Source organism: Antechinus flavipes, chromosome 3 (genome assembly GCF_016432865.1).
Source record: "Antechinus flavipes isolate AdamAnt ecotype Samford, QLD, Australia chromosome 3, AdamAnt_v2, whole genome shotgun sequence".
NCBI lineage: Eukaryota > Metazoa > Chordata > Mammalia > Dasyuromorphia > Dasyuridae > Antechinus > Antechinus flavipes.
Genome location: NC_067400.1, coordinates 79,282,521 through 79,304,804, shown reverse-complemented (window position 1 = coordinate 79,304,804; position 22,284 = coordinate 79,282,521). Strand labels below are relative to the sequence as shown.

The 22,284-nt window shown below is 36.4% G+C and overlaps 1 protein-coding gene across 2 annotated transcripts in view; it reads left to right on the top strand.

Moving 5' to 3' along the window:
* PARD3B (par-3 family cell polarity regulator beta) overlaps nucleotides 1-22,284 on the top strand; it is a 1,324,210-nt gene that overhangs the window by 1,116,372 nt on the left and 185,554 nt on the right. For both annotated transcript variants that reach the window (XM_051983714.1, XM_051983713.1), the window contains one exon: nucleotides 10,503-10,805. In XM_051983714.1, coding sequence (XP_051839674.1) covers nucleotides 10,503-10,805 — 303 coding nt within the window. The remainder of the gene's footprint in view (nucleotides 1-10,502; nucleotides 10,806-22,284) is intronic.

The following is a 22,284-nucleotide window of genomic DNA, read 5'->3' as shown; positions in this document are numbered from 1 at the left end:
TTAATCTGTAAATGTAGCAAAAAATTCCAATTAACCAGACTTATTAATGAAACTGATTTTTTTCTGAGTTAAAGAGTTAAATCACAATAAAACAAGCATTCTTCCAGATGCATCACAATGCCAAAGTCCATTAAACTGCAGTACCTACAGATTCTTCATCTTGACCTTTAGAACAATGAACTTGTATGATATAGAATCATAAAAAAGAGTTATGTTCACAGTACTTGGAGTAGTCATCTATCCCAGGACAATTCCATTTTCAAGGAAAGAGAGCTTCATTTTAAAGGAGTTTTTCAAAAAGAACTAGTTATTACCAGACAATGTGTCCTCATCTCTGGTCCCCAAAATATGCTACTGATTATTAAGCCAAGAAAGTGGATTAATTTATTTTAGGAAGATTTACGATGCTAAGAATAAGGAAGAGTTTCATGTTCAATGCTTAATTTATCAGAAAATTTCTATCAGACAACATTCTAGTCCCCTTAGCATTCCAGTTAATAGAAGTTTTACTCCATTTATTAAAAGCTCATATTCTGAGCCCAGAACTTCATTGTCTGGTAGTACATATGAAATTTACTGACATGTAAAATCTCAATTTGAAAGCTTCGTTGTCTCCTGCCTTTTTTATGTTCACATTAAGATCTCATGAGAATGGTGATTCTGTCCTTGACTTTACTCCTCCTGGTCTGCACCAGATTAAACACACTGCCCAGTGTGACATGCCATTTAGCAATTGCCTTGTTCCATGAAAGGAATCCTGCTTTACTGAAGACTGATGCCTAGGAAGACTTAAAAATTGACATCTGAATGCAAATTTCATTCATTAAAATCATAATTAATTTATTGAAAGAGAATTGTTATTATTTCAGGGACAAATGAGTATTAGAATATGCATATTATTTTAATGAACAAAGAATCTTTGGAGAGACTTCTATGTTAATTGCAAGCAGGACACTCTAGTTCTACTAAGGAAAGTGAGAATGTTATGCATTAAAAAGGCTAAAGATTAGGTCTTTTAAAAGTACAGAAATTAAAAGTACAGGAAATTAGCATTCTATATCCAGGCTTTACCCCACATAATATTGTTAAATGTGAAATGCCAATAACAGACCAGCTACATTGGCTCTCATAGAGACCATGAAAGCAAGAAATGACAATAATACCGGTGTAAATAGTCAAGACAAGAGTCTCTCTTTATTGTATCAATGCTCTCCATATTTAAGCCTTAAAAACCACAAAATTACTAAGGAAACATAAAGAAATATAAAACATAAGTCAATCAGTGCATGAAGAGTCAATGTTTTGTATACTGGTAGAAAGTAGGCATTCTCTATAGAAACAGCCTCATCCCCTTTCCATCCTGTTTAATGATACACACCCAACATACTCGTTCCTAATTCTTGTCAGTCTTCGCCAGTCTTCTGATTGACATTTTGGGATTGGGGGTTCAAGCAGGGTTCAAAGCCAGGTCAAGATATCCTTGAATCCTGCAGCTAAGCAGGTATTGCTAGGTAGGTATTGTTGTCTGGAGAGACACAGTTAGTCAGTTCCATGAAAGCAAAATTCTTTTAATTAACCCATGTTTCTTCCTAAAAAAAAAAGTCATCTTTTTGTTGGTGATTCCCAGTTAGTCACCAATACTCAAGACTGATCACCACTGATATTCTTCTGCTGATTATGAATGTTAGTCATGAAATATAGTCACCAATGAATTAAAGGTAATGATCAATCAAATGGCAAAGGCAAGACATGAGGGACTGCGTAGGATGCAAAGAGAAGAGTAAAAGATGTCATCAGAGAAACATATGATAGAAATTAACAGAACGGTCAGATGGTGCAAGTGAGAAATAACCAATGGCCATTCTATGTGTTGATAACCTAATGAGTCACCACTGCCGAAAAAGCTAATTTAATGTAAGCTGTTTTGAGAGACATTGTATTAGAGATGATAGAAGTGATGTTGCCCCAGTCAGATCTTATGTAGAGCATTATTTTCAGCTTTGGGTGCCATATTTTGGGAAGGACATTAATAATCTGGAGAGTATCTTGAAGAAACAATCCAGGATAGCAGAGGGCATCAAGATTGTAGCATAAAATCATTTAAAGGACCTTGATATGATTCATGGGAAGAAGACTTTAGGGGAGGCATGATAATTGTATTCAAGTATTTGAAGTAAAAAAACATGACATCTAGCTTAAAAGGTCAGGAGGAAAATGATGAGAAAAATAATAGTAGAATCTATCTATTTTCCTATATATTTATATTTAGTTTTTTCTTATAGGCAAGAATATATTTGTCATTCAAGCACCAGAATTTGCTTTCTGTAGTAGAGTTTGAATGCTTGGGAGTTCAGCTCAAGAAAGGATCTCAGTGTCTGGTACCTTATCCTGCCAGGTGATTTGCAGAATCCTCCTAAGACAATTCAAATGGAAGCAATTCCATTTCCTGGCATGGTGCTTATATACTGTCCAAGTGTCATGGACATAGAACAATGAGATCAGCATGATGATTTTGTAAGACCTTCAGTTTGGTAGCAGTCTGATAGCTCTTATCTCCAATACTGTCCTTCAGAGCCTCCCAAACACTGAGCTAGCTTTGACAGTGATAATTGACATTATCAATGGATATATTCCTGAAAAGTAAATGGCTAAGGTAAGAGAACTTATCCTCAGTATTTAAAACTTCCCATTGCTGGAACCAACGGTTCCACATGTGGATGGTGGAGAACTTGAGTTTTCTTCATGTAAATTGTTAGGCTAAAGTTAGCACATGCAGCAGAGAAATTGATCCATAGTTAGAAGGTCATTTGTGCTTAAGAGAGTAAGAAACAATTAGAGGGTTCAGGTGCAGGCAACTTTTCACTAAGTTGGGTAGTTAAAAAGAGTAGAGAAATTTTGAAAGTAGCTAGATAGAGAAATTAGGACAGTAGCTAGAGTAGACGAGTCCAGGGAAAGATTTCCTTAGGATTGGGAAAAGCTAACATGTTTGTAAGAAAATGGAAAAGGGCCAGTGGAGAGAAAGATTGATGATGCCTGAGAGAGAAGGACTGATTTCTGTAGCAGGACCCTCAAGGAGATGTGGGAAGAAATGGGGATCAAGGATTTGCTGTGATTTAGAAATTGGACACCCAGAATTCTCATAGAGGGATTCTAGGATTTGTTAGAGGTGACAGCTGACATGGCCTGTTTAGTTAAGTGTTTCACACACAAAAAATAAATGATACCATTAACATCATTATTAGATTTGACACTGAATCCTTATATTTAGATTCTTCAATATACATTGTAAAACAATGTTTTACCTGTTAGAAGCTGTTCCACCATGTGTTTTCTATTCCTTTCCTTCACCCAATACAAGGGTTCAGATTTCATTCCCCATATTATCATGCTGTAGTAGTGCTGGTTAGAAACCTAAAAGCCTCAAGAGTGACAAATTAGAAAAGTCTTAAAAACTTTTAAGCCAGCCCTTCCTGGTAAAACTAGAGACACCCTCTTTCCCCTGGCTCATATTGCTTTTTTTAAAATTGTTATCAGATGTATCATAAATTTAATGCTGATAAAAGAAAAAAAAGAAAGCTACTTTCATTCCACATTTTTATAGTAGTACCACTAGGAAATGCAAAGTTTATTTTTCCCTGAAATAGCTATTCTCAGGGAACCTTTGGATTATAGCCACAGTCTCCTATACCATTTTTCCCTTGCTCCATTTCATTATACAAACACCAATTTTGCCCCATCATTTCCTTTCACAATATGTAGTGTCAAAGAGAGATGAGCTAGGCATGTTGCCCGATGTTAAACCAACAGATGGATTATATGGATAATAGGATAGATTTCCCATAGACTTTTATAGTAATCTGGTAAGCCAAGGACCAGTTAGATCCAGTGACAAAATGCTGACCCAAACTGGGAATGTATAAATGAATGATAGCAATGGACATGGATGGTCTATTACAAATTATAATATGCATTAATGGATGGGTAGATGAAGGCAAATGAGACATTAAACATACATACACAAGCTCTTTCCATGACTTTCCCTAATCTATCACATGTCATTTATCTATGGTAAGGCAGAACACACACTTTTTATAATTTAATAGGTAATCTTTAAGAATTATCTTTAAGAATGGCTAAAAAATTCACCACCCTGTAATCAATTTAGTAAGGATCCTTTCCAAACTTAACTGGTTCCGTCATCAGAAAACAGACAGCTTGCCTACCCACAGGTCCAATGCTATCCTATAAAATTCAAAATTTTCACTCCAAAACTTAAAATCGTCTCCTGGAAACTTAAGATTAAATCTTAGTCTTTCCCACAGAATTTGGACAGGTAAATTCTTAAAAGTAAACTCCTATACCTTTCCCATCCCCTTTATTTCTGTGAGAGTGGATAGGAATTAAGGAATTTTTAGCGATCTTCTCTCCCTGCTTACCTACCACTTTCTAGCTCTTCAGCAGAAAACTTAAGCACTTCTTTGGGTAAATACAGAGACATAGGGAGTATGCCATGCTTGCTTCCTCTGACCACCCGTCACCATGACTCAGTGGAAAGAGCACTTGTCTGGTACATTTGTTTCTAGCTCCCATGCAGCATTGCAAAGGCAGCAGGTGTTCAGTAAATGCTGTTGACTGACTGACTCCATCATCAGGCATACATCTGTACTCTAGGGAAGACACTGTGCAATCTGTTCAGGGCATGGATGCATCTAACTCTATGATTAGTGGAGCCAGGGATGACAACCGTAATGGAAAGGGACTGCTGAAAATGCACTGGTTGAATAAGCTGTTTTTGCAGGTCTGAAGGATTTTTTTAACCCCCTGTATATAGTTGCCATATAAATAGAAAGAAAAAATAAGAACCACATCTCTTAAGCCTGTCTTAATTTCCTGCAGTGCCACAAACAACCCTTTGCACAGCAGGCATCTGGTAAATGCAGACAGATTTTAGGAACAAAAGGCCTGCCATTTTATTTACCCATAACTTTGATGATATGCTAATTGGAGTCTTCCTATGTCCCACTGAAAGGTGGTAGCTCATACACAGTTCATGATACTAGGTTTCTATATAAAGTGTAGTAGGATATTTAGGAACATTGACTTTCAATTCCAAATAAGCAGATAAAACAGTACCAGTTACAGGCTATGGTTCTCAGAGTCCCTATTCTTGGCCATGTTCCTCCCAGCTTCCTTCAAAAAAGAGAAAGAGCAAGGAAGCAAAGGGGTGGATGCTGGTTGGGTGTGGATTATCAGGTGGCAGAAAAGAGGGACCAAAAATGCTTTGGAGAGACAGGACGGAAACATAACTAGCTTCCTTTCATTCTCTGTGGCTTTTTCCTTTTTCCTCTTCAGGAAGTTATGTCAACCAGCAGTGCTCCAAAGTGAGCCACATGGCAAATACTATTATGGCTAGGGACATCTTAACCGCCCCTGCCCCCCAGAGGTGGGAGCTTCAAAGAAGCCAATTTAGGGTTTTTAATTAATTTTTTTCAATTAACAAACATTTGCTTTCTTTCTCTTTGACCTCCTCTCCACACTTGGGGGAAATAAAAAACCCTTGTGACAAATTTTTCTGATGCATGGAAAAAGCTTCCAAACAGAGCTATACAAAAGTAGAATTCCCTTTCCCTGGGTCTTCAAAGACCAAATACCATGTATTAAGAATGTTATAATCGGACACTTCTTCAAGTGTGGCTGATTTAGTGGCTTTGGGGAGACCCTCCATCTCCGAGAATTTATCATCAATAAACACAAATATCTGTCAGTGTTCCTAAGATACAGACAAGACATATTTTATGTAATTTTTTTCAACAAACATTAACTTTCTTTCTCTCTCAACATCTTTTTCACATGGAAAAAGAAAATAGAAAAAACAAATAAAACCTTTCTCACAAAAACGTATAGTTAAGCAAAACAATTTGCTACACTGCTCATGTCTAGAAATGCATGTCTGTATCTTGAAAACAGATTTTGAAGGTGAAATTTCTACATTTTATTTCTAACTTTTCTAATCCTCCTCCTTCCCCCAATTTCCAGAAAAACATTGAAAACAGGTGGGAAATGGCAATTGGGGAAAATTAATAAATTAACCAGAATATTGCTTGCCATAGTTTAATATCAACAATAATACTAGTAATAAAACATTTTGAAGACACTGAATAAAATAGACATTACAAATTTTGCTTGTCCCAGGCAGTCATCCCAGTCTTCTCAAGGGACAGATTATTACAGTTCCTTCCTAAATATTAGCCTGCACATAAGCTCAGAGGGCATCTCTAAAAAGTGTTAAATGTTTAATAGTATTTTGTATAGGGACCCCTGTCTATTGGATTGCTATAGGAAAACTAGTCATTTCTAGAAAAGGTGCTAAACACTCATTAGCACTTTTAGTCTGCTTCAGGGCCAGTTTCACAAGGAGAAAATGAAGTTATTTGATAAACATTTATGGGCAAAAACTGTATATTTTGGGAATGCCAAGAAAATTTCAAGAACTGTAATCAGTGAGCTACTTTTAACTACAATTGGCTAGTTTTCAAATAGAAAATTTAATAGGTCCAGAAAAGGTGTGATTTTTAGAAAAATATAAATTGCAAATAAAAGTTTTCACTAAATTCTATCAAGATGGTACAATTAAGGATAGTAAGGAGGTAATGGAAGATACCATCAGTGTGATTTTAAAATGTTAACTAAAATGTCTGTCATAAAGTTAGAATAAAGACCAGATTTGCTGTCCAATAAATGACAGTTCATTGTCTACAGGGGAAGCGAGGTTGTCTCTGAAGCCTTGTAGAAGATTTTCCTCTTTGCTTGTGTGGGCCCAGAATTTGCCAGGATATTCTCTAATTTAGGTTTAGAATCAAACTAAGTTTCTACAGCCCTATCCTACAATGACAAAATGGGATGACTTAGCTCTTTGAAATCATATAAACCATCTGAGTTTGGTCTGATTTGGGTGGGTAACTGTTATGAACTTTACTGAATTACCTGCCCCATGGGATTTGCCTCATTGAAAGCCATCCTGAAAGATATACAGTTGTGCTGTCCAGTGGGAATAAGAGACTTAATGACTAGCATTCTGTTTTTTTTTAAAGAAGTTTTAAAAAATAAATAGATATTTTGAAGAAAGAAGCAATTATTTTCTTTTAAAGAATCAACCAACAATATAGGCAGAAATCAAATTTTAAAATGCCAAGTTTCCTTAACTGAAAAAAAGTATAATAGAGGAGAGGTGAGAAATGATGCTGGGGTACCAACTATACAGTTTTCTGAACTGCCACAGAGATAGTTTAAATTGACATGAAAAATAGAAAGGACAAGAGAAAGCTCATTGAGAAAGTGTTATAGACTCCTGGACAAGAGTGAGAAAGAAATGAAAAATATTAATGCAGCTAAAATAGGCCCATTGAAAAGATGGGACATTGATCACAAAGAAGTGCGTGTAACCTGGTATTGACTGGTGAGTGTTGTGAAGAAAGGAAGCAATTGTCCCTGAACAGACATGGTTTACATGCTAGTGAAGCTGCATTCATGGGGAAAACTGGAAGAAACTGGGCCCCTTCTCTGGAACAAAAAAAAAAAAAAAAAGAATCATAACGACCTAATCACAGCTTTTGTTGGGGATCGATGGTAGAATAAAATATCCTCTCTGTCAAAAGGGAAAGTTATACAAAAGATATTTTATAATCTTTAAGAACTAAACCATTTCTTTGCCTCAATTGCTGTGCGGTCATATGTTTCCTTCTCTTCCTTTCCCACCATTCCAACTGACACCCCTAGACCCCTTCAAAAAAGTCCCTATAGCCCTCTCTCACTGTTGCCTTGGCTAGAAGCACAAAATAACATGAGAAAGGCAAATGGCTTTCTGGAAAGAGCATTGGATTTGCCATCAGGAAGATTGTAGATTTAAATGACACTTTCTAGCTGTGTGATTCTCATCCTCTCATCCTTATCTTCCTCATTTGTAAAATGGAGATAAGCATCCTTATTTCACACAGCTATTATGAGGCTCAAGTAAGATGACACATTCCTTCAATTCACTTATCCTCCTCCCTAGTCATTTGAATCAGACTAAAAATTCTTAATTCTTGAGTCTCTTAGCTCCTCAGTCTCTTAAACTCCCATGACCTCTATCTTCTGTCCACCACAACCACACCCAGAAGTATTTGAAATTTAGGTACTAGAATAATTTGCCATTTCCTCCTCCAGCTCATTTTATAGATAAAGAAACTGAAGCTCACAGATTTATGTGACTTGTCCAAGGTCACATAGCTAGTAAGTGTCTGAGGCCAGAATTTAAATGCACAAAGATGTGGTTTTAGCAAACACACAAAAGAATCCTAACCTCTTATCTTATTGATATTTTTAGCTTTATTTGCAATGGAAATCCATCAGTATCATCTTTGTGCAGTAAGTATTCATTGACAATGGAGTCTGTATTGTCACTGAAAAGATGGCTTTGTTACAGAAATAGATCCAGTTAGCATCTTTACAAAAAAAATATTCTAAACAAATATCCATGAAGATACTAAGAGGATAACAGGATCTCTCTACTGGGTAATCTTTCTTTTATCTTAATTCCAAGTCCCTTGGAAAATTGAGTTATCTTTCACATATTTTCTTCTGCTCATTAATTACTTAATTCAGAGTTCAGAGTTTGTCATCTGCAAAGAGAAAGGCAATACTCGCCACTGGTATTTTTCATCTGTGTTGGCTTGTAGAAATAGTGGCTTAGCCCTATGCCTATATTTTTTTATTTTCCTTTCCTATCATTTCATACTTGGGGTGAGGGGTGAGGGAGAATCAGATTCCTCTTCTCTCTGGCAAGGAAGTATCTTGAAGGTTAGGTATTCTAAAGTGTTCCACAACTTTTACAGAAGGTTTGATGTTTTTCAAAGGAAACCCAATTCCAATGTGCAAAAAAAAAAAAAAAATTGTCTTGTGGTTTTAGAAAGAGAAAAGAGGATGACATTATGGTTTAGCAGACCAGAAACAAAATGCACCTTCAAAATAAATGTTCAAAAAACAAGTGAAAAAAAGCCCACCCTTATCCAATCCCCTGGACACATCTTTGAACTGGGTCCTTTTGGCCTGCAAAAGACTCTTATCTTCATTGACTTCATAGTTTCAAAGTCTGCCATCTTTTTGTTCATTTCCTCTAAGATACATTTCACTTTCTCTTTGGCCTCTTCCACTAGAATTAATAGCATCATCCTTTTTCTCCCTTTACAAAAAAAAAAAAATTCTTCATTCATACAAAAATGAATTCCTTGCCCAGCTTTCTTCTTGATACTATTCACCTAAGACTATCAACAACATTATTATGATTCAATAATATGATAAAGAATTTTTCTATTTTAATAAGTAACCAAAAATTTAAGACACCTAACTAGTTTGGGGATGAAGTAAAGCCACAGATGGATTTTCAATTCTTCTAAAAAAATTTTCCCCTTTCCTTATTCCCAATAGATTATACAATGGCACCGATTAGTAGAGCATTTTGAAATACCACTTAAGGCTTTATCACAGTGGAGCCCTGCCAGTAATAGTCTTTAATTCACTTATATGTGCCAATTCATCTCTGTCAGGATCCTATTAATTTCCTCCCTGTTTTACTCTGTCCCTAGCCCTTATATAATGAGGCACCGTGCTCCCCATTTATGTAACCAAAAAAATTAAAATCTCTTGTAAATGACTTCTGATCTACTGCTTTTAGTGACCAGGCTGTCTCACCACTTCCTCTTCATGTTTAATTCATCCTCTGCAAGCTCATTTCTCTAGAAGACTACAGGAAGATCAAGGAGCCAAATGGTGAACTCATAGGAAAAGTGTGGGAATGCAGGTTAACTGTTTTAACCTTTGGTCCTGCATTGAGGAATACTTTCCAGACTATCATACCTAAGATACACAAACTCAGCCAATACTGATTGAATGAGTATTAATGAAAACCAACCTCTTACAATCCTCATTTATCTCTCTTATCAATGGGTAAAATGTCAAAATACCCACAACATCATCATGACGTGGGAAGATAAGGAGCGCAGTAGATAGTATTAGAGTCAAGAAGACCTGAATTCAAATTTGGCCTCAGATACTTTCTACTCATGTGACTCTATACAAGTTATTTAATAGCTACCTGCCTCCGTTTTCCTATATAGAAAATGAGTATACTTCCCCAACTACTTCCCAAGGTTGTTGCAAGGATAGCATGATATAATCTTTGTAAAGCACTTTACAAACTTAAGTACTATTTAAATGCTAGATATTATTGTCATTATTCTTATATTATCACAAACCAGAAAAACCTGCAAAAAACATAGGGGAAGACTATTAAGTCAATACTATGGCTTATGCACCTGGCATTTCTATTGATGTTGATCTGGGATGAATAGAAAGTGAACAACTAGAGAAACTGAGAGGAGTTTGCATAAATTTTAGGTGCTGATATAAAATGATTACTGCTGGGCTAAACTCACATCTCTCTTAACTTATTCTGCACTTTTCAGAATTGGAGCCAAACACCAGGAGCTACGAGAAAAGCAGGCAAGAGGGCTTATTGATTATTCCACTGGCCTCATAGGACCTTTTCATGATATGGATGATGATGAAATGGATCCCAATTATGCCCGAGTGAACCATTTCCAGGATACTTATGTACCAGCTGGTGTCTACAGGCCATCATCACCACCAAGTATCGGAGCACTTGGCTACCCACGGGATGGCCCCCCACTATCTCCAGAGAAGGATCACTTGGAGGGGCTTTATGCAAAGATCAACAAGCCTTACCATCCTCAGACTCTTGCTGACAGGTAATGAAACCTTGTGGAAGTTGAAGGTAGTCCTTATCCAGTAGGGTCACAGATGGGCTGTCTGTGTTCAGTGAGAGTGAGAATTGGACATAGTGATGTGAAATTCTAAAAACAAAACAAAAACAAAAACCCTTCATTTTTCTGAAAATGATACACAGCGGCTACCCTAGACAAGGGCTGTGTTTTGACTTAACTTGAAGCTGTCAACCATCCAAAAATAAAGCTAACAAATAATAGTAATAAGGCACCATGAATAGACAATAGATGAATTCAGAGAGCAAAGTCCCTGTTGCAAAGAGCTGACAATTTATGCAAGAATATTATGACAGAACTGATAATGACAAACGTTCAAAGAGCATTGGGTTTTTTTTTTTTCCTCTCAAGAGCCTTACAGTGAAGAGCTTATGCTGAGGGAAGGTGGCTTGAAATCAGGAGTAGGCAAATTAAACACAATGAGTGATGAAATGGAAAGCTGTTCTTTGTGAAGGAGGGAAAGTGAAAGGGGATATGATTAAAAGCTTCTAAAGCAACGTAACTGAGGGCAAATCAGAGGGCCATGAGGGGCAGTAAGGGAGCTTTGTAAACAAACAAAAAATCTATGAATTTCATCCACCTGAACAGCTCTGCATGGATCATCAAAGATATAAAAGCAGATAATCTTAGTCATAGAATAGAATGATGAAACCAAAGATCATTTGCATTTAGGAAATAAAGATGTTGAAACAGGAGTGTCATTCTGCGTGCTTGACAGAGAGGAATGAACTGAAATTCATTGTCACATTTAGGACTCATCCAAGAAAATATTAATCAATGCATATTGTAGATAGGTCCCCAAATTTTGCACACACTAAATGGGTTGAAACCCTTTGTTCCATTTTATTTTGGTATATTCCAGCACAAGCTAGGAAAAGGAAAAACATGGCAGGTGGTAGCACCAAACTGTGAGCTTTTACTCCAGAGCAAAAAATAAAAAATAAAAAAGCCTTGTTTTTCCAGATTTCTTTTGGTCCTGACAACCACCCAGTGCCCATTAGTAACCAGCTTTTGTGTGATAGCATGATATATTGCATATGTTTACAGTTTACATTTCCCCAGCTGTGTGATATTATGCACTTTCAATTAGGTTGGGGAGAGGAAAGGAAATCATGGCATTTTTATGCAGACTGTAAAGTATCGCTTCACAAGACTGATTACCTTTCAGAGCCTTTCCAATAACCAAGTGGGAAGGAAGGAGCAATTTTTAATCCTTACTGTCAAGCTTCCAGGTTGATAGTATTAAAGAAAGATGGTCAAGTTTTTCTTTGAGGTAAAAAGAAAATATAAATTCCTGTGACTCAGTGATATAGTCATTAAAAGTAGGCTGCTAATTCATAGCCACCCCTTGAATCACCTGTTAGGAGAAAACCATTTTTATTCTCAAGCCATAATACCAAATATATTGTATAAATCCTAGACATGAGAAGATGCTGGCCAGGACTGTGGTCTTTAGAATCTTTACTAAACTCACAGAGGTCACTCCCAATCTGAATCCAGGCACTGACAATACTGAAATTAGACTTTGCCGGTGAGCTTCTAATCCAGCAAACTTACTGCAACATAAGTACTGATCTATCAGGCCCTTCATGTTTTTCATCTTCCTTGTGTATCTGAAGCTTCCTCTGAAGTTTCTTCAAGGAATTTTAATTTCATCTTTATTGTCAAACTTCTGGATTAACAAAAACTCATCTTCTTCAACACCATTATTCTCCCAATGAGGCAAATCATAGATTCGAAAAACCATAATTGCAAGTGATCCAAAAAGCAAGTCAGTCATGGACGCATAGTGGATGCCAGTGAGCCATAGCATTATTGCTAATGAAAATTTGCATATAAGAAATGACATAAAAGACATCAACGAGCAAAGGTGTGATCAGAAAAGGTGGTGAGGGGTTATGAATTTGTGTCAGTTGGTAAGTGAAGGCTTCCAGCATCCCAAGTAATTTTTCTATGGAGGATTCTGGGAGGATATAGATAAGAATTCTATAGATTGAGAAAATGTGAATAGTTTCCAAGATACACTGATAGAGGAAGGAAACATTGCCATGAGATCCTTTTTGTTTGTTTGCTTGATTAAAGGATATTGCTTTTATATTACAAACATTTCCAGAATATTGCCATTTTCTGAGAGATCTCTTGTAACAAAGTAAAGCAATTAAGCAAAGTTAACAATAATGACCTCATCTGAAAGTGCTTGCCACCTCCAACATTTGTAGCAACCCCTGAACTTCTATTTTTAATTTTTTTCAAATGAAGAGAAATCTATTTTCTCTTCCTCCATCTCCCACTCCAACAGAAAAAAAAAAAAAAGAAAAGAAAATTGCTTTTAACAGATATGCATAGTCAAGCAAACCAATTCCCTTGTTGTCTGGGTACAGAAATATCTATGTCTCATTCTGCACCTTAAATCTATCACCTCTCTGTCAGGAGGTAAATAGTACATTTCATCATCGATCCTTTAGTATCATGGATGGTCATTGTATTGATCGTAGTTCTTACAGCTTACAAAGTGGTTTTGTCTTTATATAGTGTCATTGTTATCATATAAGTTGTTCTAGTTATTTCATTTCTCATCAATTTATAAAAGATCTTAAAACTGTGCATCTTTATAATGTTGGCATTATGGTATAAATTGGTCTTCTGATTCTGCTTACTTCCCTCTACATCAGTACATATTAGATTTTTCTCTGTCTCTGAAATTATCTATTCTTTCATTTCTTACAGCACAATAGTATTCTGTCACATTCATACCTATTCAGTGCCTCTTCTTTCAAGGGAATCACTTTCAGTTTATAGTTTCTTTTGCCACCACAAAAAGAGCTGCTATAGATTTTTTTGTGAATATAAAAACTTTTTCCTATTTGTTTGATCTTTCTTAGCATAGGTCTCCTGGTGGTATCACTAGGCCAAGAAATCCATCAGAGTTTTGAAAAATAATTTTAATTAACATTCACTCCAGAAATGTATTTTAAATACATCCTAATGAATATGGATTACATATTTGTCTTGGTTTGTAGTGACTATTTAAAAAAGCTAAAGCTAAAACCACTTTAGATAGAGGTTAAAATTACTATACAGGGAACATAGTAGAATTCAGAATTAGCTTTAAATCTGTCTGATCCCTTCTTATTTCACAAATGAATTAACTGAGGCTTGGAGAAGATGTGACTTGGCTAAGATCACTAGCTTCCCAAAATGTTATTTGTAATTATACTTAAACTCTGATTTTGCTTTGCTTGGATCCTTAGCATTTATTTTTAAATATCATTTTGTATCCACTTTTTGTTCTGTAAGCTTCCCGGTGGCATTTAGCCAAGAAGCAATAAAATTCTAACTTGACTTGGCCATGACTGAATGAATCTGAAAAGGGTGAGTCAGCAAAAAGGACATACTCAGGAGTAATTGGAGAGGAGTTAGATACCAGAAAGAAGCTGCTAGTAAGAGCTGCCACGAAAATACCCTGACTGGCTCTATGGGCTATAGAATGGAAACCCAGGGGCTACGAATACTTAATCCACTCTTGCCACGTGTGCACAATGTGACTCAAGGTAGTTATATCATTTATTTATACTGAGTGATTATAAAATTACAATTTCTGTGAGGTAAATGTTCTAAGGAGGTGTTGGAGGTGTTATTCTACAGATCTAACCCATTAAAAAATAATTAAGTTATAGCAAGTTGAGTCATACTCACTTGGATTGAGTGATTTGTCCATTACTGAGCAGCTAGGTGGCAGTTGATAAGAGCCCAGATCTGGGGTCATAAAGACTTGAATTCAAACGTGGCCTTAGATACTAAGTAGGTCTGACCATGAACAAGTTACTTAACTCTGTTTGCCTCAGTTTCTCATCTGTAAAATGAGCTGGAATAGGAAATGACAAACCCCTCCAGTATCTCTGCAAGAAAATGCCAAATAGGGTCACAAAAGGTTCAACACAACTAATTGACTAAAAGACAAATGTACAAAACCCTGATCAAATCATGTTTCCTAAAATTTTCAGTATACCGAAATAATATAAATACAAAAGACAAACACAAACAAAAGACAAAAATTATGATTTATTTATAAGATAAATATTAATTCTGTTCCTCAACATTGATGCTTACTACATGGTAATGTACTCTTATGTTTTTAATAAGTGAGGAAGAATGAGAAATAAGGTAGATAAGCTTTAAAAACATAGATTATAGAATTACATGAATTATATTCAAGAATCCCCTCTGCCATGGCTGACCAGGGATTCTTTAGTCTGATTGTGAGCAATTCCAGTGAAGGAGAGTCCCCACCTTTTTGAGGCATTGCCATCTACTTTTGAATAGTCCTAATTGTGAATTTTCATTGTGACTTTATTAAAGCCATTTTTAAAAACTGAAATATATAGATAACATGCTTTTCTTATTACATGTCAGCAAAATCATAGGTTCAGATGAGAAGAACAGAGAGGCAAAGAGACAAAGACAAGAAAGACAAAGAGAATCTGTCCTTATACAGAGATTCTTAACTGGAACATCTGAAGTTTTAGTTTTCTCTTCTAACATATCAATAACTATCTCAGTAGAATGCATATCTTTTATAATCCAATGTATTTTACTTTATGCTTTTAAAAGCATTCTCCAAGAGTCCCTGGGCTTCCCCAAACCTTCAAAAGGATCCATGGGACAAAAAGTCCTAAGAACATCTGCTTATATTAAGAGAATATTTTTCTCCCTTTTCCTTCTACCTGTGGATCCTAATTATGCCATCTAGAGCGACATAACATAAATGTGATTATTCTTCTATACGGCAACCTCATATATATATATTTGCTGAGGCAATTGGGGTTAACTGACTTGCCCAGGGTCATACAGCTAGTGAATATTAAGTATTTGAGGCCAGATTTGAACTCGGATCCTTCTGACTTCAGGTGCTCTATTTACTGTACTACCTAGCTGCCCTTAAAGTATGATTCTTAAGAAATAAAATCATAAGATTTTATGGTTGTTCAGTAAGTGCAGTCATATCAAATCTTCATCACCCCATTTGGGGTTTTCTTGGCAGGGGATACAGTCTTGTCTGACTCTTTATAGCCCCATTTCTTTGCAAAGATACTCGTTTGCTATTTCCTTATGTAGCTCATTTTACACATGAGTAAACTGAGGCAAACAGGGTTAAGTGACCTTCCTAGTGTCATACAGCTAATAAGTGTCTGAGGTCAGATTTGAACTTTGGAAGCTGAATTTTCCTAATTCCAAGCCTAGAACTCTACCTACTGTGTCACCCAGCTGCCCTAATTCCCAATTTACACATGAGGAAATGTCAACAGATACAGATTAAATGAGCTGCCCAAAGTCACAAAGTTAGTGATCATCTGGAGCTGGATTTGAATTTGGGTTGTATAGAGACCAGACTTCTCGACTCCAAATCCAAAACTCTGTACCACTTAGCCAATTCTTTATATCAGAATATATTCCCAACTGCTGATGTATTGGTAGCATTATCTATATGTATGAAATAAATGGTTTTATACATAGGAATCTCTGGTAGACAGCAGGTGGGAGTGATAGAGTGGGCCTAGAGTGGAAGACTCATCTTCATGACTTCAAATCCAACCTCAGACACTTACTAACTGTGTGACCCTGGGCAAGTCACTTAACTGTTTGCCTCAGTTCCTCATCTGTAAAATGATCTAGAGAAGGAAATAGCATACCCCTCCAGTATTTATGCCAAGAAAATCCCAAATGGAATCATGGAGAATTAAACCCATCTGAACAATAACAGGCATAGAAACCTACTTTTGCCAGCTTTATTTCATAAATTCATAGTTCACAATTCATAACTAGATGACCCTAAATTTCTTTGCTTTCCAAAGGCTATCATATTTCTTGGATTTCCAAGAGTTTAAGACAAGGTTGCATGATGTTTTCAAGCAAGTAAATTAATTTCCTGTGATAAATGGAAAACTTTCCAGGAATATCAACTACTTTTTCTGCCTCCCTCCTCTCCCCACCCCACCCCCAAAATAAGAGAAGACATAAATGAATTCTTTGAGTCATTAGGCAAATAGATATCCAAGTTCAGTCTTGGGTCAGTAATTCAATCATGGGTTAGAGAACTTTTTTTAGCTCAGAGATAAACTGTTTCATTCATTTCACTAAGTTTTAATGAGATCTTTTGAATATAAGTGACTGGAAACCATTCATTTTCCAGAAGTTTTAAAAAACCCTGAAAATTAATGGTCAAGGAAATCCTAGGCTAAAGGTGCTGAGGGAAAGCCGAAGTGTTAAGAGAAAAGCTTTGGGATGAGGTGTTAATCATACGAGAAAATCCAGGTGTGAACACCACCTTCTGTTCTTGAGGGAAAACAGAATCATTGATATTTCTTCACCAAAAAATTTTTTGTTCATTTGCAAGGTTAAGCATTTCATTTAGTAGTAGATCTGTCATGCAATCTAGCATTCTGGGTTCTGTGTCTGCCATAATCCTTTCCCCCAAAAGACCTTTCTCCAGCTTTTTCCCTTAAGTTATTTCCTCCCTCTCTCTCTCTCTCTCTCTCTCTCTCTCTCTCTCTTTCTCTCTCTCTCTCTCTCTCTCTCACTCTCGCTCTTTCTCTCTCTCTCTCTCTCTCTCTCTCTCTCTCTCTCTCTCTCTCTCTCTCTCTCTCTCTCTCTCTCTGTTTTCTATGTCTCTGTTTCTCTCTCTTGTGATTTTTCCCTGTTAATTTTATTTCAGATTAATGACTTTTGAGCTCTCACCTCTGACTCTTGATGTAGTGTTCAGGGACTTGAACAGTGAATAAAGTAAATGGCTTAGAGATGTGTATTTTTTTTCAGTTCTAACAAACAGAACAAGGATGAGCTCATTTCAGTCTGGGAATCCCAGTTATAAGTGTCATCTCCATGGAGAATTAAAATTCATCAGTTGAACCAAGCAATCAGGGAATTTTTTTTTGTCAAAGAAAGTATTATCATCAATTTTTAAAATGACTTTTAAACAATAATGAGAATCCTCTTAATGAAAGAATCTCCATGGCTAGATAAGTGCTAATAATAACGGATATACCATTAACTGTACTTTCCTCACATCTCTTCCTCCTAAAATTTGATATTCTCATTAATTTTTTTCTTTCCTCTGGGATCCCCACTCATGGGATTGCACAAATTCTCTTCCCTTGCCCTGGCAACTTACAGTGATACCAAATACAAACCCCCTTCCTTTGTAGCTTACATATAAGATAAGACATAAAATAATTGGTGGGTGACCAGAGATGATAAATTATCACACCAATCCCCTTTGCCATGGTCACCCATTAGGAAAGATGGAAGGAAAGCTTACCACCTTACGTTGCTCTGATTTGTTTAGGCAACCATTTATGCAGATCCTAGAGTCTAATAACTAGTCCATAGCTTGTATTTATATGTGTTTACTTGTTCAAAAGAGCTGAAAGTGCTTTCATCTTATAAATCCCCGCAACAGCTTTGTGAGGTAGAAGGAAATGGAAGGGAGGGCTTTATTATTATCATCCTTTTGACATCTAGGGATAGAGGGGCAAAAAAGGAAGAAGCAACATAACAAGAACACATGTGGCTAGTCCTGCCTCTCAAAATAGAACTTCAACTATGAAGAATTAATAATGATGACGTGCTGTCCTCCAAATCAGAAAGAGATAGTACTGTCATCTGAGATCCTGAATTCGAGTGATGCTTCTTTCTCTCCCTACCTGTGGAATCTTGGACTCCTTTGTCCTTCAGTTTCTTCATTTGTCAAATTGAATTATTGGACTTCAGAACTTTATAATCCCTTACAGCCCTCTGTCATTCAAGGATCTATAGCATATGCTTTCAATTGTTTGTTTTTTTTAATTTTTACTCAGCTTTTTTTGTGACCTGTGGTTTGCATAAGTGTACTGGGCCACGGCATATACCTTTTCATTACAGCCTTTGCCTGCATTGAGAATTAATTCCAGAGGGCCCTGCTTATAATTTCTCCATTTAATGCAACGTGTAATCAAGAACAGGTCAATGTTAGGTCAATTCTTCCCCCATATGTATCTTTTCAAATAATAAATAATCAGGAGAATTGGAAAGGGGCATCAAAAAGATAGTTTCAATGTTAGCTCTCATAAATAACCAATTTCCTAAATAGGTATTTTAATATTTATATGCTATGGAATTCCTTCCCCCACCTCTCAGAGCTCTAGCTTAGGACTGATATGAAAAGTATCCAGAAATAGAATGTAAATGCTACCATTTTGCACTAGGCTTTTAATCAGTCCTGGGGAAAGCATCCTCGCTTACCTCCAGTTTGGTAATATTTTGGCCCCATCCTCTCTAAATGGCCCTGACCTATATGATTTAAATGGGAAAACATAAAGAAGAATCATACAGAATAATAGTTTCTAGAGAGGGGCGTCTGTTGGCAATAATGAAATCAGTATACCATTAACCATTCATGGGCTCAAAAGATCATAGATCTAGGGCTGAAGGCCTTCAGAGGTGATCTATTGCAATCCTTTTCTTTTTTATGTGAGGAATCGGAGGCCAGCCCAAGGTTAGCTAGTGTCAACAGTGGGATTTGGATTTAAAACTTTCAACTTCAGAGCCATTCCAAATATTAAAGTATACAGCAAAGACACTGCAAGACAGATTCTCTTCCCAATATTAACATTACAAATATGGTAGCTAGGGTTACCTGGGGTAACTAGGGTGATCTCCTAGGGTTTCTGAACCACATGCCTCTGAGCTAGCACACTCTATCATCTTGTCCCACTCTGCTAATCTTCAGCATCACCATTAGGATTTACAAGCCTATAGCAATCTATACCTTAGATGGAACCAACCCTGGAGAATTAGAATCCCTCAGTATCTTCTCCCCTCCCACTCAGTCAATATGAATGTTTTTGGACAGCACCACCAGGAATAGAATATATACTAGACTATGGGAGGGGATATTATTATGTTTGTACTAGCTTATGCCTTGGTGGGCCCCATTAGTCAAGTAACATTCCAACTTTAATCTTTTCTTTCTTTTATCTGTCCCCCTGAATCTCAGGCTTCAGTTTTTCACACTCCAACTTTGTTTCATCTCACCTTCCAGGAGATGGCCGGCAAGGACCGTGTGCATAAGTTCATTTGTCTCTTCTATAACTGGGACTTAAGAATGCCTAGAGAGGAATAGAAATGAATGCAACTTCTTTGGACATGAAGGACATGATAATTCTTATTATAGTTATGATTATCATTGTAGCATTTTTATAGTGATTTAAGGAATGCAAAGTGTTTTACATATATTATCTCATTTGATCCTCACAAAAGCTTGTGAGATAATCACTATTATTATCTCCATTTTACAGATCAGAAAACTGAGGCAAACAGAGGTTAAGTGACTTGCTTGTACTCATACAATTAATAAATGTGTGAAGCCGATTTGACCCTAGCTCCTCCTGATTCCAAGTCTAGTACACTATCACCATACATATTCTGTGATGCTAAAGAAATCTATATACATGCTGATTTCCAGTCAGCCTACTGTTTATGGAATCTAATAACTTATAACTTCCAAGTCTCAAAATTGTGATGCACCAGTGAACATAATATAGAGAAACTAATATTTTTCTATAACAATCTTCCCAACATCTAAATCATGGAATAGCTGTCAACTTTTATATATTCTACCAGATTTTCTAATAAGAAAGGATTTTACCAGAACTGGTTATATTGCAGATAAAGAGATAGAGATGGTGAGAGATCTCAGATGAGAAAGTACCCTCTACAACTATAAGTCAGCACCTTCTCTGCCACTTAAAGCCTTAAGCAAGTGCACCAAGAATTTAAATGATTTGCCCCAGTTTCACAGATAATGTATGTCTGAAGAAAGAACCTTTCTGAGGCTTACTCTTTATCCACCAGTCTGTGCCATAGGCTTATGGGTAAAACAGTTTCAAAATGAGTCTCTTAAAGGATGGAGGAGAATAATATGCATTCGGCTTTTCCCAGAGGCCGAGACCACAAGGATGAAAAAGGCAAGAAAGTAGTGACTTTTGGTAGCAAAAACCCACATGTTGACTTGCTCACGTATAATAGAACATTTGATTTATTCACAATTTTCAAGAATCATTTTTATTATTACTACAATCTGGGATATCATTTTTCTCTTTTTGCTGCTTTCTCATCAGGTATGTGATGGACACTGTTCAATTCACCTTGAGAAAGCTGATTGTTAAATTTTCATTGTGAAAATATATACCTTGGAAATGTATAAAAATTACAAATAAGAACTTGATTTAATCTTTTGTTCATTGCTTAAACTTAAGAAAAAGATAGTGAATATTTTAATCATATGCATTGAACTTAAATTTTTGCTGTAGGTATATTTAGTTTTTCTGAAGAGTTGATGGTTAAACACACTAATTCACCAATGTCTCTAACCCATTCCTGAACCTAAGCTCCTTCACCAGCAGTGTGAATGTGAATGAGAATTGAGAAAAACAATACAGAATTAGTAAGAACTTAAGAGTTAATCAACGACCAGTAATGGATACCAAGCTGCCATTAGCTGGTGGGCCTCCTCTTCTGACATTTCTTTGTTCTTCCCCTCCTCTCTTTCTCCTTCCTTTTCCTTTTCCTCTTTATTTGATACATTCCTTGGCAAAGACAGGAGTTGCAGTATTTGCATGAATTGACATAACCTTTGTGATATACAGAGCATTTTTCTAACACCAATCTGAGAATGGAGCAACTCAAATGATATTCATCCCATTTCATAGATAAGTGAACTGAGGGTCAGAAAGGTAAGATCTTCTTCTTAATGATAAAATCATCAGTTCAAAGTCCTAGGTCCCTTCTTCCCACAGAGCCCCAATAAGTGGCCAGTAAGCTCAAGCTGATGAATTTATTCGAGTCCAGATATTAATGGCTAATAATGGCTTTAGATATTACTCCTATTTGTAAACTGTTGAAGATTAATTGCCCTTCAGTGCCTTAAGAAAACCATAAGTAACATCAACATTTCAGGTAGGACTAAGGGCAGTATTAGCAGCTAACATTTGTGTAGCACTTGACAATTTGCTATGGCTTCCATGCACATTAACTCATTTAATACTGACAGTACTCCTGTGAAGTGGGTAAGTGAAAATATTATTATTCCCTTTTTGCTAATGAGGAGCCTGAGAGTCCTAGAGGTCAAGTTATTTGCCTAGAATCACATAACTATATTCCAAGTCTAGTCATGCTCTTTCAAGCATACTGCAGAGGAAGACCTCAAAATGCCATCCTATAAATGGCTACCAAATCTACCTACATACAAATCATTATTCACTTAAACATGGAACCAAAGTGAATAAATTTTCCGAAGTAGAAGAAGTAATATTTATAAGACATACTTTAGAAGCACTCAGGATTCTCCAGGCAGAAAGAGAGAAATGGGAGAATTATGGTATAATAAACTCTTGTCTTCCATTTATGGTAC